We start from the raw sequence: 16,454 nt of genomic DNA on the forward strand, positions 1-16,454 counted from the left end.
TCAATAGAGCAGGTATGACTTCTTCAGGGAATTTTTTACCTGCCCTCTTTATGTTGGATAGTTTCCGAACTATTGGCGTCCGAAAGTCATTTTCCCACGCTTTCGGCACCTTGTAGATCCGAAACTATGTCCGATAGCCGAAAGTTCAAGAGAACTTTTTTTCTTGTCTCAATAGCAGGAATCACCTCCCAAGAGTCCCTGGATAAAATGGGCTTCAATCATACATATAGTGCTCTCCCTGCTGGTCTAGTGGTTAGAGCCATTCCGTTTATAATGTTTTTCCATCTGCAAAATGTTTTGGTGAAGACGTGAAAAAATTCACCTTGTTCATTGCTTATAGCAGCCAATTTTTCAGATAAATAACAAATGGAAATGTAGACATTGAATGAATTTTAAAATACATATGCCTTGCATTGCAATTTTTCAAGAAAATTCTGTACCAGTATTTCATAGTTTTCTTCTCTTACAAGTAAACAAACCTACCGATGTCGAAATCTAGCTTCTTGACCAAACTTGGCAGAGAGCTGTGGAATATCAAGACAAGCGTAAGTAAAATTTAAAGTACTTCCGCCCATAAAGACGGCCACAGTGGTCAAAATACCTGATTGATCCGAATGAGCCGTAACAATGTGTTTCAAGTTTGAAAATTTAATTTTATTTGTAAAACGGGTAAAGGGATGAAAAACAAAAACACATTAACCGACACCGGGAGGAAGTAGACATCTATTGAGGATATGCTTATCATGGCCGCCATCTTGAAGTCTTCCATCTTGTATCTAGCTCGACTTTTTAAATAGAAAGGGGGTCATGTAATATATCGAATTGGGCTAGAATTTTACGAAAAATACAATGGTGAAGTCTATGTTTCCTGAAGTTTATATGTGTAAGACATAGCGAAACGCACATTGAGATGAATTCGTTGGCTCAAAGATTTCTTAACAGCTGTATCTTTTTGAAAATAATTCAAGTCAGGAAAACCTAATGTACGCTAGTGAGAACATCGTAGGTAGCTACTTATGAAAAGTACAATCAGCTTGAAATCATTATCGACTGCAAACAAAATGAAATGGTGATGAGACGATCATAAATCTTAAGGAACTAATAGAAGATGGATGACATATTTTCCATTGGATTATTCGAGTTAGAAGACAAACATTCATGAGAAGTCACTTATTCAGTACGCACTAGTATACTTTCGGTTTTCCTGACTTTTTTTTTTAATACATCCACGGGATTTTTCGCAGGAGAGGGCAAAGTTTGTCATCTGGTTTTGTGTTTTAAATATAGCTATAATAAGAGAAAGGATATGCAAAGAAGTCTCACTGAGGCTGATTTATTTGATACCATTCTGTATTCACGATAGTATCACATGTCATAATTAGTAAGAACTCCAGGAATTTTACTTAATGGGGTATTCAAAATAAAAGAGGGTGTGCACCCAGAATAATGGTATACATTTTTATACAAACTGAATGAAAACTATTTTTATGCCTAGGGGTGTGTGTAAGGAAATTTGGGGAAGTTTAAGAGTGTTGGGGGTGTACAGAATACTCAATGGACATAATATATGTTTTTACAACAGAAGTTGTAATAAAAATATAAAGAAACTACTCCAGCATTAAATTCAGAAAATATTTTAATACAAATTAAAATTTAATACAAACTATTCACTTACATGTTAGCAAGAGGCCATACCCTCCCTTGTGGAGTCCCCGGATGTACCTGTATTACAATATGATGGTTTGCGTTCTTACTTTGTAATCAAAAGGCTCTGCTTCGAATGTGATGGCTATCTATCCTGACGGAAGTCTTCCAGAGTTTCTCACAGTTTCACTAGGTAAATCCCTATCTATAGGCCCTGGTTGACTTTCTCCACTAACTTTCTTCTTCTTTTTCTATTATTATTATTATTATTATTATTATTATTATTATTATTATTATTATTATTATTATTATTATTATTATTATTATTATTATTATTATTATTATTATGGATTTTGTTATCAACTTCATTATTATTTTTTTATTACATAATTTCACATTAGAAATATTCGTGTTATTTTCTAGGCCGGGTTGGAACGACCGATCTTGTATCAGCTTCGTGCACAAACATCTATTCTCGACTATTTCCGCATTTACTGGTAAAGTTTACATGTTGATTTATGGAGAAAAACAGTGAGTGAAGTCTGGTATTCGCGTATTTCGATTAAAAAAAAAAAAAAAAAAAAACATTGTCTGACATATAAAATGTAAATCAATGTTTAGATACTCCAGGTATTATCTATAATAATTTCTTGACAGAAAAAGACTTGATAAAATGTTTCGTATATAGTCTGAATCAGTGGTAACCTTGTTTTTCGGAATTAAATTCAAGAACAACATTCAGCGTTAAATGAAAAAAAATCGTATGGTTTTCTCCTTTCTGCACTGTTGGCAATGGAAGAATGCCCATATTAAGTCCTTTCAGTGGCGGCGATTGGATGTTAAAAGTGGGGGGGACAAGACATGATCTGATATTTGTATATCAATGTTAGTTTTCCTGGTTGTTTCTAACACTTTATTTGACGAAAGGTTGTGTAACTAATAGGATACCGTATATCGTATTTCATATTTTATTAAGTAAATTGACAAGAGCAACGCAAGTAGGTACTAGCCCTTTGCAAATCTTAAACAACGAAACTGTAAGAAGAGATTTGATTCCTTACTCATGAACATCTTAAAGTCCTGTCTGGAAAATTGTGTGATCAGATTATTTAATATCAAATTTACAAAACAAATAAATAGAAAGGATAATATTAATCATAGTAATGGATAATGAGGATTGTTTTATAGAAGTTATATTGAAACTGGTTATTAATAAACAACTTATATTTTTAATTCCACACATGCCATTAAATGTATGTTATTACTGTTAGAAAATGAAAGACAGCAAATACTACAAGTAGTGTATGTGCTACGACCTTTAAAGAAATACGCAATTGCTTATTAATTGCTTTCAATTGCAATTAAAACACAATTCCTGTAGCTTTCTTAACTCCACAGGAAGACAAATAACCAATACGTACTCACGCAACGGCAGATATTATATGGCACCATTATTTTCTGTTATGAGCCAGTAATACATTCAAAAACTTTACATCTCAAAATGAAACTATACACTCTAAGGCAGCCTTTCCCAACCTTTTTCAACTTGCGGCACACTACAGGTGCAACTTGAATTCTCGCGGCACACCCATATATATATATATATATATATATATATATATATATATATATATATATATATATATATATATATATATATATATATATATATATATATATATATATATATATATAATTACTATTATTATTTCTAAATATAAAATACCGTGGTATTTTAATGTGATTACTGATCTCCTTCTTACAGAGAAGAAAGCTCGATCACTGATTTTCCCCCGTGGTAAATCATTATGCTTATTTTTCATTCTAATTTTAATAGGAAACAATTGCAATGAAATATCGGACTCGGGTTTCTAAAAATCCACTTTCTTTTTCGAAAACTGTATCTAACCTTTAACTAAGAGGGAAGGTCACTAAATAACGAACCAACAAACAAATCTCCTATACTTTAAAACCACAAATGTAGGTAATTTGTATGCATGTTTGCTTTGTTGAATTTATTGAATGATATGTTAAAATTTCAAGTTACGAAATAGTTTGCAACAATAAAGAAGGAATAATGGTCATGACAATGATAAATACGTTTTTCAACATTAAAAATGTACAGAAAAGTAACACAGTATGAAACTTAAAATTTTAGATTTATAGTAGAGGTCATAGTAATGTGAAATACAAATATATATTTTCCCCTATGTCTTGCAATTTGGATCCTATAGAATTAATAATTTGTTTCGATTTCCTCGCGGCACACCAGCGGCCATTTCGCGGCACACCAGTGTGCCACGGCACACCGGTTGGGAAACGCTGCTCTAAGGGGTCACTTCAAAAAGTAGTAGTGCAACTGCCTCCTGTTGTCCCCCCCAATCGCCGCCCATGAGTCCTTTACTTCTAATTTAATTAATTAATTCTAATATTGAACAAAAATATCGAAAATTTGTTTGCCAGTGGTTTTTCCTCCTGTTAGAGCCTTCAAAAATTTCAAATCTGTGAAGCAAAGACATTTTCGTTTTGGATAAAACATCTTTTACAAGACACGCTTTTCTGTTGTTAATGCTGTTGCTGCATGTAACTGTATAGCGTTATAAGCTATATTTCAGCTTACCCCGCGTTACATATATGTAACACTGGGATTTTACTTCTTTACATGGAATGAAATGATTTTTTGCTGCTAATACCCACTGTAATAGATCTGTAACAGTTCACTTAACACCATCTAGTGGATTTTGGTGCATATGATCCCGGGTTTGATTCCCGGTACGAGAGCCCATTTCACAACCATTCACTTTCATCAGTTATCCGTCTCCTCTAGCCTAAACCAGCGTTTCTCAACCTTTTCATTTATGGAGCCCTTTCACGTCCAAAATAAAATGGCGGAACCCACGAAAATATTATTTAATTATTCGACAATTTATAATAGTAATACCAATCGTTTGACGATAATACTAAGTGACCCATTTAAATTCTAACCCTCTTGTAATATTCAGATTTCATATAGTTAGTTTCAAATGTTCATAGGTCAGGCACTAACTGGCCTTGACACATGAGAAAAGAAGATTATACAGAAAGGATAAAGATTCGGTTTATTCCCGGGTGGGGGGTGGAACCCGGGAGGGGGCGGGGTGCACTGATTGCAATGACTCGTTATGCAAAACTTTCACTAGGCAGCTAGCAAAACAAACATTGCAGTGACGATTGTCCAGGTATCGCCCAGTGGGGATCCAGAAAGGGGGCGTGGGGCTCGCGCGCCTCTCCATGAGAAGTAAAATATATAAATTAGTCCCTAATAAAGAGCTTGTTTAAAGGCTGTGTAAAAAAAGTTTTAAAATTTCTCCCAAAAGGAAGATTCTGAGTGCATTCTCCACTCATTGTAGATAATGTCTGCGTTTCCAGTTCATGGTAATCCCGGATTCTTTCGTCTTGAACAGCATGGCTTTTCTCAATGCCGCCCCCAGAAGGGCGGAGATAAATACGTATTATGAAGCACTGCAGTCCACATTTTTAGTTAGCAAATCAAATATCGAAAAATGTTTCCCCTGCACTCCACCCCCCTCAAAAATTCCTGGATCCGCCCCCGGTATCGGCTGTTGCCAATTAACTGCTAATAGTCATAGCGTAACTTTTGAAATGTTTTAAAACGTTGTTTGCACAAGGAACAGTTTTCCGTATTATTTTCTTTCGCCCTTGTGCCCTTTTACTGTGCACCCTGGAGCAACTGCTCCACTCGTTCCATTGTAGTTACGCCACTGGTCCTACCCCGCAGTGAGTTATAAATTGATCATAATATAACAAGGGATGGTAATAGCGTAATGACATAACAGATACTGTTATCCAAATGGACATTGCACTTCTATTTCCTTTGCCATTGTACTCCGTTCATCAACAAAAATGTATATTTTTGCAAAACTGAACTTTTGAAGAATTCATCCTGTTTCTTACATAATATTAATCTACTTCCAGATTCTACATCCACTCCGGATGTCGCAACTTGAAGGCGAACAAGCTGGCAGAGGATGAAAAAGGAAAAGAATTACACGGGCTCCAAAGGCAATAACAACAAAATCGAAGGGTATATAGAGCGAGTCATCAAGATGGACTCCAAAGCGGACACACCCGCTAGTGTGTCGACACCAGTTCAACAGCAAGATGGTGGACTTTATGTACCTACTGGAACGCTTCCTGGAAGTGTAGCAGATCCTGTGACTAGACATGAGTTATTAGATGCTGTGGAAGATGGAAATGTGGAACATGTTCAACAATTGCTTTCGTCTGGAATTGATACTAACGCCATCTGTGATGACAAAGGACGGTGGCCTTTACACATAGCTGCTTCAAAAGGATCCACGGAAATGGTTTGTAGATATTCTTCTTATTTAATTGTTCGTTGATTTTAAAGTCTTGTTATAGCTGTATGTGTAGTCTAAAAGTGTGTTGACACGTAACGTTGTTTGCTGGCAGAATCAGCTCATTAGGTAAAGTATATAAAGCCCGATCTCATACACAGTTATAAACGAAAATAAATTAAAAGATTTTGTTTTGCATTCAAGCGAACAAAAATTCCATATATTTCGAAAGAAAAAGTTTTTCTTTTGATATTGCACAACGATTTTGATAAACTTGCATGCTAACTTTTATTTAAGAGGTTCCAATTCTGAATGTAGGCGAGTCTTCAATTTCACCTTATCGGAAACATTCATGTGAGCCTCGACAATACACACCATGACAGCAGATGGAAATCCTGTTGTTGGAATTACTCCTTAGTGTTGAGTTTCTCTTCACAAGGATTTATTCCTCGCTGAACCGAGTGTATTAGTGTAAAGGATGCTTCCATTGAAAAATAAACGTATTTGCATGAAGTAAATTAATATTTAATGCGTCATCCTGAGGACTTCTCAAACGACTCTCTTATATACGTATAAAATTGATTGGCAATTCGTTCATGAGTAAATATAGAAAACAGAGGATAATCAAGTGAAGATGTATATGAAACATTTAATTGGGTAAAACAGTTTTTTTAAGTGACTTTTAGCAGTTCGAGAAATAAACACAAAAACGAGTATAGATTAAAGAAGTGTTTTTTAAATGCTTGGTAATTTAACAGTCGTGCTATCTTCAATTCAATTCGAGATGAAAGATGTAAACTGTTTGCTGTTGGCTTATAATTTTATGTTTGGTTATAGTTACTACAGTATACAAATTATTTTATTCGTTTTCACTATCGCCTCGTTTAACTATTTTATTGTGCCTATAGTTACCAGTGGAAATCGTATCTTCATTCATTTCAGTTCGTCCTCGGAGGTGAATTTGAGTGATGACGTTATACTAACTACATATAACGAAGTCATGTGTGGATTTGTGCGAAATGTACAGAGAAAAACCCTTTAAATTTTCTGTAATATCGACATTGAAGATTGTCATGTTCCTTTCATGGCTCTCAAATTCAACTCTGCCTTAAGTGTCGCTCCAGGGATTGTTCGCATATCTTATGATATATTGCGCAACGGCTCAATAGATACAAAGCTTGCACTACTGGAGTTGCTTAATCGCACCTGGTCGAATGAAACGTTCCTGCCTCGATGGCGTAGAACTCTGGAGCTTCCAATTTTGAAACCAGAGAATAACCATCACGAGGTACAGACCTATTCTACGAGCTGCGTGTGTAAACTTTTTGAACCCATGGGAGCAAGCGTCTTGTTTGGTATCTAGAATCAAACTTTCTGTTGAGCAAGTTTTAATGTGGCTTTTGCTTCTTTCGATTCACTATAAAAATCTTGATACGAGTAACCTTGAAAGCCTGGTTCAAAGAAGTTCTTCCACCGTCAAACTTGTTGCTATATTTTATGGATTTGGAAAAGGCTTATAACACAACTTGACGTTATGTAATTTTAGAACATACATAAGAAATTTATGTATCCAGGCGACCAATCTTTAACTCAAGTATTAACATAGAAATAGCACTCCAAAATTAGCTCTATTACCATGATATTGTACCATATAAACAACGCATACAGAATACATATTTAGTGATATAAGATTAAAATACTCGCACTAACCTGATCTAGCCTAATAGTATACCATACCCTAACCTAACCTACTCCACTAGTGGTCTCAGGTTTGATTCCCGGTGGGACCTCGGTCAAAAAGATGTAACAGTTTATTCAGGTCACAATCCTGAGTGAGATCTTTCCCCGGTCGTCTCACACCAGGCAAATAACACGATGGTACCTAACAAACAGGCCTTAGACACCTTGCTTTCATCCTTCCACCTTCTCCAGATAATGTACTCGCGGAGGAACATTATCCCTCATACGTGACTTGCTTAAGGCCGTAGATGTGAGTAACGCCAAGAAATGTGTATACATAAATAAATTAATCAAACTACACTACCCTAATCTATTCTACCATGAACAACTGTTTTCACGGATATCAGTTTGTCGGATATTATTATTCAATACGTATTTATTTGCGCATACAAGAAAATAATATTCTAGAACATATTAACTCAATATTTAAAATAAAATAATTGATAAAAAATAATTTTTAAATCATTTTTGGACCTCTCATTTCCTATCTGCACGGAATATAATACACTAAGCAGGGTACGAAATCCTGGGGTGCAGGATACGAAATTCCTCACCTATTATTTCTGAAAGATTCCACGCATCTAACAGCTTACTGAGCGGATAAATAAAGTGACACAAAAATGTCAAAAGTTGGTAAATTACAAAGGGTATTCAATAAGTTTTGCACAGATGGGTATAATATTTTTATTAGCTGCTATAAGATGATTACATTTTTAGTAATCAGACTTTGATTCTTTGGCTTCAAAATGGTAACAATTGTTTCCTATTGTTCACAAGTAAACCACAATGGACACTGAAGTAGACATCAGGACCCGATAACGGTCGGTAATGACATTCCTGTTCAAAACCGGTGATAAATCAGCAACATCAATTCGTAGGACGTTGCTTCCGCGGTATGAGGATCAAACGCTGGACAACGCCAGTATCCAACGTTGGTTGCAGCAGTTTAAAAAACGTACTTTCCAGATTAAGCCAAAAAATCATGGCTTCCTTTTCCTGGAATCAGTATGGTATCATTTTCAGAGACTTCTTAGAACATGGATTCACAATTAACAAGCAACGTCACTGTTTGTCACTGGATAAGGCATGATGTGCTCTCCAGTGTCGGCCTGGAGCTATCAGAGCTAGGTGGAGATGGAAACTTAGAGGGACGTTTCATGGACAAATTTATGTAAATATTTTGGCTTTTATAATGACTTTTTAATTTGTTCACACTATTAAGCATACACAGTTACACACGGAACGACTAGGACGAACTACCGTAAATGTTGCATAGCACAGAATAATATTATAATTACAGCCAACAAAGTTTTGACTGCAGGATCGATAAATTAGCATAGTGTACTTATTCCAATAAAACAGAAGGAAAAAATACCATTAGCTACAATTGCATGACTATATTAAATTTCTATTTCGCTTCCAATAACATCATAATCTACAGGAAAATTCTGATATTCAGTAATTTTCCAGTAGACTTTGTCCCAAAAGTGATCTTAGTTTTGATTTAATGATCTTCAACTTAAAAAAATAAGCGTTCACAAGCTACCGGGTTGGTTGGAAGAGCCATATCATATTTGTACACACAATATAGATTATTACAAGTGCTTTCATTTAAAGTCAGCTTATGCAAGAATGTAAACGCATCGTGTATATAACTCTGGATTCAGCTGATCCTGATCTTCTGTTCCATTCGTCTTCATTTCCAGAATCAAGTGGGCACTGAACCACATCAAAGTCACTAGTAGAAGTACCCTTCATACTCTTGAAGTAATCTTTGTAATGACCGACAAATTATTTGAGTTCGCGTGACAGGGTTTCTTTACACACGCCTGTGTTTTCTGCTAATGCTTTCAGGTCATCATCTGGTAATCCATTTTTCTTTATTTCTTCAAATCTTTTTGGATCCAAAGAGGCACAATCTTCATTAATTGTTCACTTGGAACAAACCTCTCCTCAACACTTGTAAAAGCAGTCACAAATTCTGTAGAAGGTTTCTACTTGGAATTTCATCCACTTGGCTTTTTCTTGCAAAGATGAATCTTCTTCAGAGCAGTTTTCATCAAAGAGCGTTTCTTATTTTACATCGACTCCTTTTTCGTTGCAAAATCAACTTCCATCCTGAGCTGAAGTTCGTTTCCATTCCGTTCCCTGTTTTAACGTGTTAACGTTTCCATAGAGGTGAGAAAATGTCTCTGAGTGATTTTAAAGTTGTTGCTAGTGTTTGGTTCATTTTCCAATCCATTAAGTAGTCCATCTTTGGGGTTAAATTCCAAAGTTGGGCGTCCGTTTCCAGCGAAATTTTTAAAATTTACAGGAAAGATATGGATAATTTGATCGTTTGTGTGCTTGATAACATATAAGAGTCTCGAAAAACCTGTTTATTTGTTATATATAAGCGGTTATAAACATGGGACTATACGGCGAGCGGAGGGAACTACTTGGCGCAAGGTAACCGAACAGTTGCATTGTGGGAAAGAAACTTGCATTTATGTTATCAACATGGCGAATGTACAAGGGCAATGAACTAGCAGTTTTAACATTTGTGAAGCAATACGTTGATAACGAGCAAAATCTTTTAAAAGTTTGTGAAGAGCACGGATTAATGAACCTAATAACAAATTGCAGAAAGTGTGGAAAGAAGATAACAGCGAAAAAACTTGACGAAAGCGGACGCCCAACTTCGGAATATATGCCCATCTTTGGGACAGTGGGTAATTTGAAGTTAGTGTTGTAGGTTCAAATAAATCTCTGTAAAGAGCTTCTGTTATTAGAATTTCGAATTTCAACCATTTGTCTCGTAAACTTCTGCTCTGGCTGCTTTGCTCTCTTTGCACCAAATGTGCACTGCATATATTTTAAATTATAAATAAATATTAGGCTATTGAGCCTTACCTTCAATATAAAATCCAAATATCCTGTCGCTCTAGCAAAATTTTAAACGTTAAATTTACATCGCTGTCACAATACAAAAGCAAACGTGTAAGGTCCATATATTTATTTAGTATATTCAGGGTTACACTTTAGCCCACAGTTCGAATAAATATAATCTAGTCTACTACCGTTTTCTGAAATTTACTTGAACACACCATCTTGATATTACCTTTTTATTATAACTCGTAATGAATTAAACATTTACACCTTTTAAATAACATACATGTTGATTCTACAAGATTGATCTTCTGTTATATATTATGTTTCTCGTTTCTATGACGACCAATAACACATATCGTCAGATTACCATGTTAACAAAATATCAATAATAATATCAGAAAATAATTAATTTTTACTTCTTTTCATATTTTCTTCTTCTTCTAACTAGCATGTGCATATTTCAATAGCACATATTGCCCGTAAATACAAGAAATGATATTTAAGATTACAGTTAAGATACACAATATCGCTATGAACGGTTGATAAAGCTTCGAACCATGGGAGAAACTTTTCTTGTAAAACATCACACCCTATGAAATATTTCTTTACTCTTTACAAGGGCTGCTTAAAAAATGAAATTTTCAGATTGAAGAACTTAATAACTCATAAGAATTATGTTACTTTTCGAGTACATACTGTCAGAGATCCATTTATTTTCGTTCTGCTGACAATTTTGAACAACAAGAAAGAACATCTCTCGTTCCTCTGACTACAGATAATCTAATAAGAAGAAGGTACGGATCAAATACTTGTTTATCGTTGTTTTGTGGAACATTAACGTATACTAATTGCTTCTCCAATCAGGATGTTTGTACGAGAAGAGAAATTCTTCGAATGATTTGTAAAGGCAATGTTCGAATTTCAAGTATATTCTGTGAACGATCCATTTATATTCGTTCTGGTGACAATTTTGAATAAGAAGAAGGAATCTCTCTCGTGCCTCTAATTACTAATAATGTAATGAGAAGAAGGTAAGGATCAAATACTTGTTTATCGTTGTGTTACAGAACATTATCGTATACTAATTGCTTCTCCACGTAGGATGTTTGTACGAGAAAAGAAATTCTTCGAATGATTTGTAAAGACAATGTTCGAATTTCAAGTATATTCTGTGAACGATCCATTTATATTCGTTCTGCTGACAATTTTGAACAACGAGAAGGAATCTCTTTCGTGCCTCTAACTATAACCTAATAGAAGGAATCTCCGAAGCAAATACTTCTTCATCGTTCTATTGTGAAGCATCCAAGAATTCTAATTGGTTCCTTCCTCTTGAAGCCTGTTTAAATAGCGGATTATTTGGTTTAAACCAATCGTTACTCTTTAATAACCTTACAACATTCTACTTGAAACCAAATATCGATAAAAGGAGAATACTGTACAAAGAAGGAATAAAATCACGACGCATAGGAGAGTTAGTTCGTTATTTGATAGCAAAGATGCTGTTACTACAACAGAGGCAGATAATAATTGTGAATGCATAGATAATTTGAGTGAATTGGTTGAGGAAAAGACACGTTGGCTAAAGATATTCATTCCCGTCTTAATCAAGGGAAATTTAGGCAAATTTTCCATTTAAAGGTAGACAATTGGAATGAAAATGAGCGTTCGATGGAAAACTTATTAGCAAGTATTCGCGACTATCCATTTTCGTTAGGAGCGAAACATGGCAGGTTTCCACAAGATAGTTTTGAAGACGAAATATGTGATACACCAATTAAATTGTCTGATAATTTTAAGAATAAAGTGACGACAGCATATCTTCGAGTTGAAAAAAATGATTACAAAATCGTTTGATAAGTTTATCAAGCAATATCAGTTAGATTATAGTGCAGCAATATTAAGAATACTCCATTTGTTAAGGAACCGAATTCAAAAGAATCTAAAATATGTGGTTCAGAAACTGAAGGAAGAAATTTCTGCAATAGAAGAAGACTACATTATTGCAAATAAAATCAAAACTGAAACCACAAACAACAAAATAAAGTGCTTTGAACAATATTACAGAAAGTATCTGCAGAAGTCACTTCAACCATTTAAAACAAGTTGGAAACAGAATTTTTTTTTTTTGATATCTTCGAGAAGGCTCAGAAAAAGTCTCTTCCGTTTTTATCTCATTTCTAGTTCCTTTAGTGAAGGCACTTAGTCCCGCAGCAATATGGATTGTTGTTGTTCTTGTACTTAGCATCATCTTCGCTATTTAGGTATTCGGCTCCAATAGTTTGAGCCTAAATTTCCTGTTGATCTACTTATGTGTGGCGCATACATTTTACGTGTATTTTTAAACATAAAAAGTTTTAAACAATTAATATTGGTTTTGGAACTTTTGCTCCCTGATTGAGTATAAATCCAGTGGTTTTATTTCATCACTATAAGTGTTATCGCACAAGAGTAACTGCAGCTTGCAAGAAAATTCAAAGATTTCAGCTCATCATCCGGACATTCAGGGCCAGTCCTACAATATCCTGATATTCTTTCTGATTACTATCAGTCAGAATTAGATATCAGGAAGTTGTCAGTTACTTTAACCCGTGGTTCGTTCTACAATATACTGTGCCTGATATATACTCTGTCAGTTAACACGAAGCAAGGTTTTAACGGACCATTTGATTGGTTGGTTTTCTGTTGATCATACTGAAAACAATTGAAACGTCAAATTTATAACTAAAATTTATAACGTTAATTTCGTTATATATTACACTCCATTTTATAATACTACACGTAATAACACAATCTGAGCTTTTAATTAATTTATTTATTTGATATTCCACCTCTAAAAATATGTAAATTAGATTTTTTTTATTAATTAAAACTGTTGTTTATTACACAAGTAAGGCATGTACTACAACTGTTTATATACAAATGAACATCATTATTTAAAATATATTATTCCTATGACGACAACATCTTCTGCATGTCTGCAAGCAGGTCTGCAAGTTAATCCTTCTAAGTGCGAACTGTTCTTCACGTCGGGTAAATCAGATCCAATTATAGAAGCCCAGTTTCAGAATTTGTTGCCTGGAATTCGGACAACACAAGCTCACGAGCTATCGTTATTAGGAACACCACTACTTGAAGATAGCTATGAAAGTTATTTTGAAGACCATTTGAACAGTTTAAAAATGATGACACATAGATTAAAAGGACTGCCATCACATATAGCCTTCTTTCTCCTAAAAAATTGTCTAGGTGTTCCCAAATTAACTTACTTTTTGCGAACCACTCCGATATGGCTTCTCCCATCAAAAATTCTTCAGTTGGATAACTCCCTGAAAACATCTTTACAAACAATAATAAATCAAGTTTTAAATGAAAGTCAATGGGCTCAGGCAAGTTTACCAATACGATTCGGTGGTTTAAATATTCGAAGAGCATCCGATTTGAGCCTTCCTGCGTATCTGTCTTCTTGCTGTGGGGTGTTGTCACTAGTCTCCAACATTTTGAAAATTTCAGTTGACGAAGTGAAAATCCCTCATCTGTCAGAAGCATTGGAATTATGGAAAGGCATCTATAACAATACCATTCCGGAGGCCAAGGAATCACAAAGGAAATGGGATGAAATCCTACTAAACGAGATAGCTGGGAAGGAGGTAATTTCACAAAATAGTTTTGACGTTGCTCGCCTAAAAGCACTTCAGAAAAAAGAGTCTGGCGCCTGGTTACAAGCTACACCTTCCAAAAACATCGGAACTTTTTTAGACGATAATATTTTCAAAATATGTGTAGCATTACGCTTGGGACTAAATGTTTGCCACCCATTCACATGTGCGTGTCAAGATCGAGTGGACGAGAAAGGTTTACATGCTTTGAGCTGCATTAGAAGTGGTGGTAGAATTACACGACACACGGAATTAAACCAAATAATCAAACGAGCACTCGCCAGCATCTATGTTCCTAGCATCATTGAGCCACAAGGATTGTATCGAAATGATGGTAAAAGACCGGACGGAGTAACTTTAATCCCTTGGAAAATGGGCCAGAGTCTTGTATGGGATGTAACATGTGTTGATACTTTCGCTCCTTCATACATAACACTAACATGTGAGGAAGCAGGAAATGCAGCAGAAGCAGCGGTTAAACGTAAACATACAAAGTACTCCAGATTGAAAGAAGACCATCTTTTTGTTGCCTTTGCTACAGAAACGATGGGAGTTTTTAGCAAAGAAGCCAGTGAATTTTTGAATGAGTTAGGATCAACTTTAATTAAGAAGTCAGGCGACCCAAGAAGCAAACACTATTTAATACAACGAATAAGCCTAGCAATACAGAGAGGAAATGCAGTCAGCATTTTAAAATCCTTCCCATCAGCACAAGAGCTGGATGAAATTTTTTACTTAAAATAAGTAGTATAAACATGGTGATGGACAGCGATTTGCTTTCTAAGTTTATTTAGTAAATCCGTTCTATTTCCCTTTATATTTCTTCGCTGGGATGATATTCTTATTTCAATTTTTTATCACTAATTCCGAAAAGATTTGCCTAAGATATTGAACTTAGACGGACTTCTTTCTTTTTAAAAAAATTATAGTGCTAAACTGTGGTCTCCAGTTCCTGTTCTGTGTTCTGGTAACATTGAATGTGTTTGTCGTTGTCGAAAATGGAGTGCTAGGTGTAGAAATGTAGCTTATTTCTTAGAGACCAATCATAACATTTATTTTAATCATCTTGTAACTCTAAACAATTAGCTTAATTCCTTATTTTCTTGTATACTTCTATTAATTGTTACTGATATTCTATCATTTACTACGATATTGTTGATTTGCTGCATGGAGATATTACATATTAATATCTGAAAACTTAAGGAAAAGAACTGTAAATTTTAATTCGTCATTGTGTTAATTGTTGTCGTCATAGGAATAATATATTTTAAATAATGATGTTCATTTGTATGTAAATTAGATTAATAATTTAGATATGTTTTTATATATCATTCAATTTCAATAATTAAACTATATTTTATATAGAATATATTTCTTCATCTTCTAACTACACAAATTACATGGCGCTTATGTGCGGGCACTTGTAGCCAACGGGTACTACTTATCGTTATAAATAGTCATATATTCGAGCTAAAATGGTCTTCTAGGCCTCGCTATATATTGAACAATCTCCTCATCGTCCTCGGACACCATCAACAATTCTTCGATTTCGTCCATGATTCACTACACGACAACTAACAAGTAGCTGATAGCTGTTAACAGGCAATTGAACTTCCTGTCAAAGTACCAACCAGCTGATAGGGTTTATCAGCCACCTGATTGTTATCAGGACATTGTAGAACACTTATCGGAAAAATGTCAGGAGGATATTTATATCAGACAGATATCAGAAGATGGTAGGATTGGCCCTCAGTGACGTTTTTAGGTTCAAAGCTTTCATCGATTGAGCTCAAATTTGTCGATGATTAATTAATTATATATTTTGGACTCAAAGTGCTTTCCAAACATGTGCTCCCTCTGATAGAGCGGAAATTATTCAATTCATTTATAAAGAAGAAGAAAAAACAGTATTGTGTTCTCTACTGACAATATGCCTTCACTTTCAAATAGTAACATATCTGGAACTTCATATTATTCTACCTTGGTGATATTACGATTTTATACATTGGAGATATCCGTGGACCTAGATTAATTTCATGATTCTGCCTCAAGGTGAATGATTCATTCATTATTAAATAAATAAATCTGAAACAAATTTCAAATAGAGTTGTATAATGATGCTATTTATTCCGCAGAGAAAAAGAAAAATGTTAATAAACATTTTGATAACTATTTTACTGAA

General features: G+C 34.7%; 1 protein-coding gene across 1 annotated transcript in view; it reads left to right on the forward strand.

The window, feature by feature from the left end:
• Nucleotides 1-16,454, forward strand: part of LOC145666597 (ankyrin repeat domain-containing protein 46-like) — a 111,214-nt gene that overhangs the window by 75,529 nt on the left and 19,231 nt on the right. The window contains exon 2 of the mRNA XM_081734003.1: nucleotides 5,620-6,011. Within this exon, the coding sequence (XP_081590129.1) occupies nucleotides 5,673-6,011 (339 nt within the window). The 5' untranslated portion in view covers nucleotides 5,620-5,672. The remainder of the gene's footprint in view (nucleotides 1-5,619; nucleotides 6,012-16,454) is intronic.

The sequence above is a fragment of the Thermobia domestica genome, chromosome 1, assembly GCF_964235325.1.
Source record: "Thermobia domestica chromosome 1, izTheDome1.hap1.1, whole genome shotgun sequence".
Classification (NCBI taxonomy): Eukaryota; Metazoa; Arthropoda; class Insecta; order Zygentoma; family Lepismatidae; genus Thermobia; species Thermobia domestica.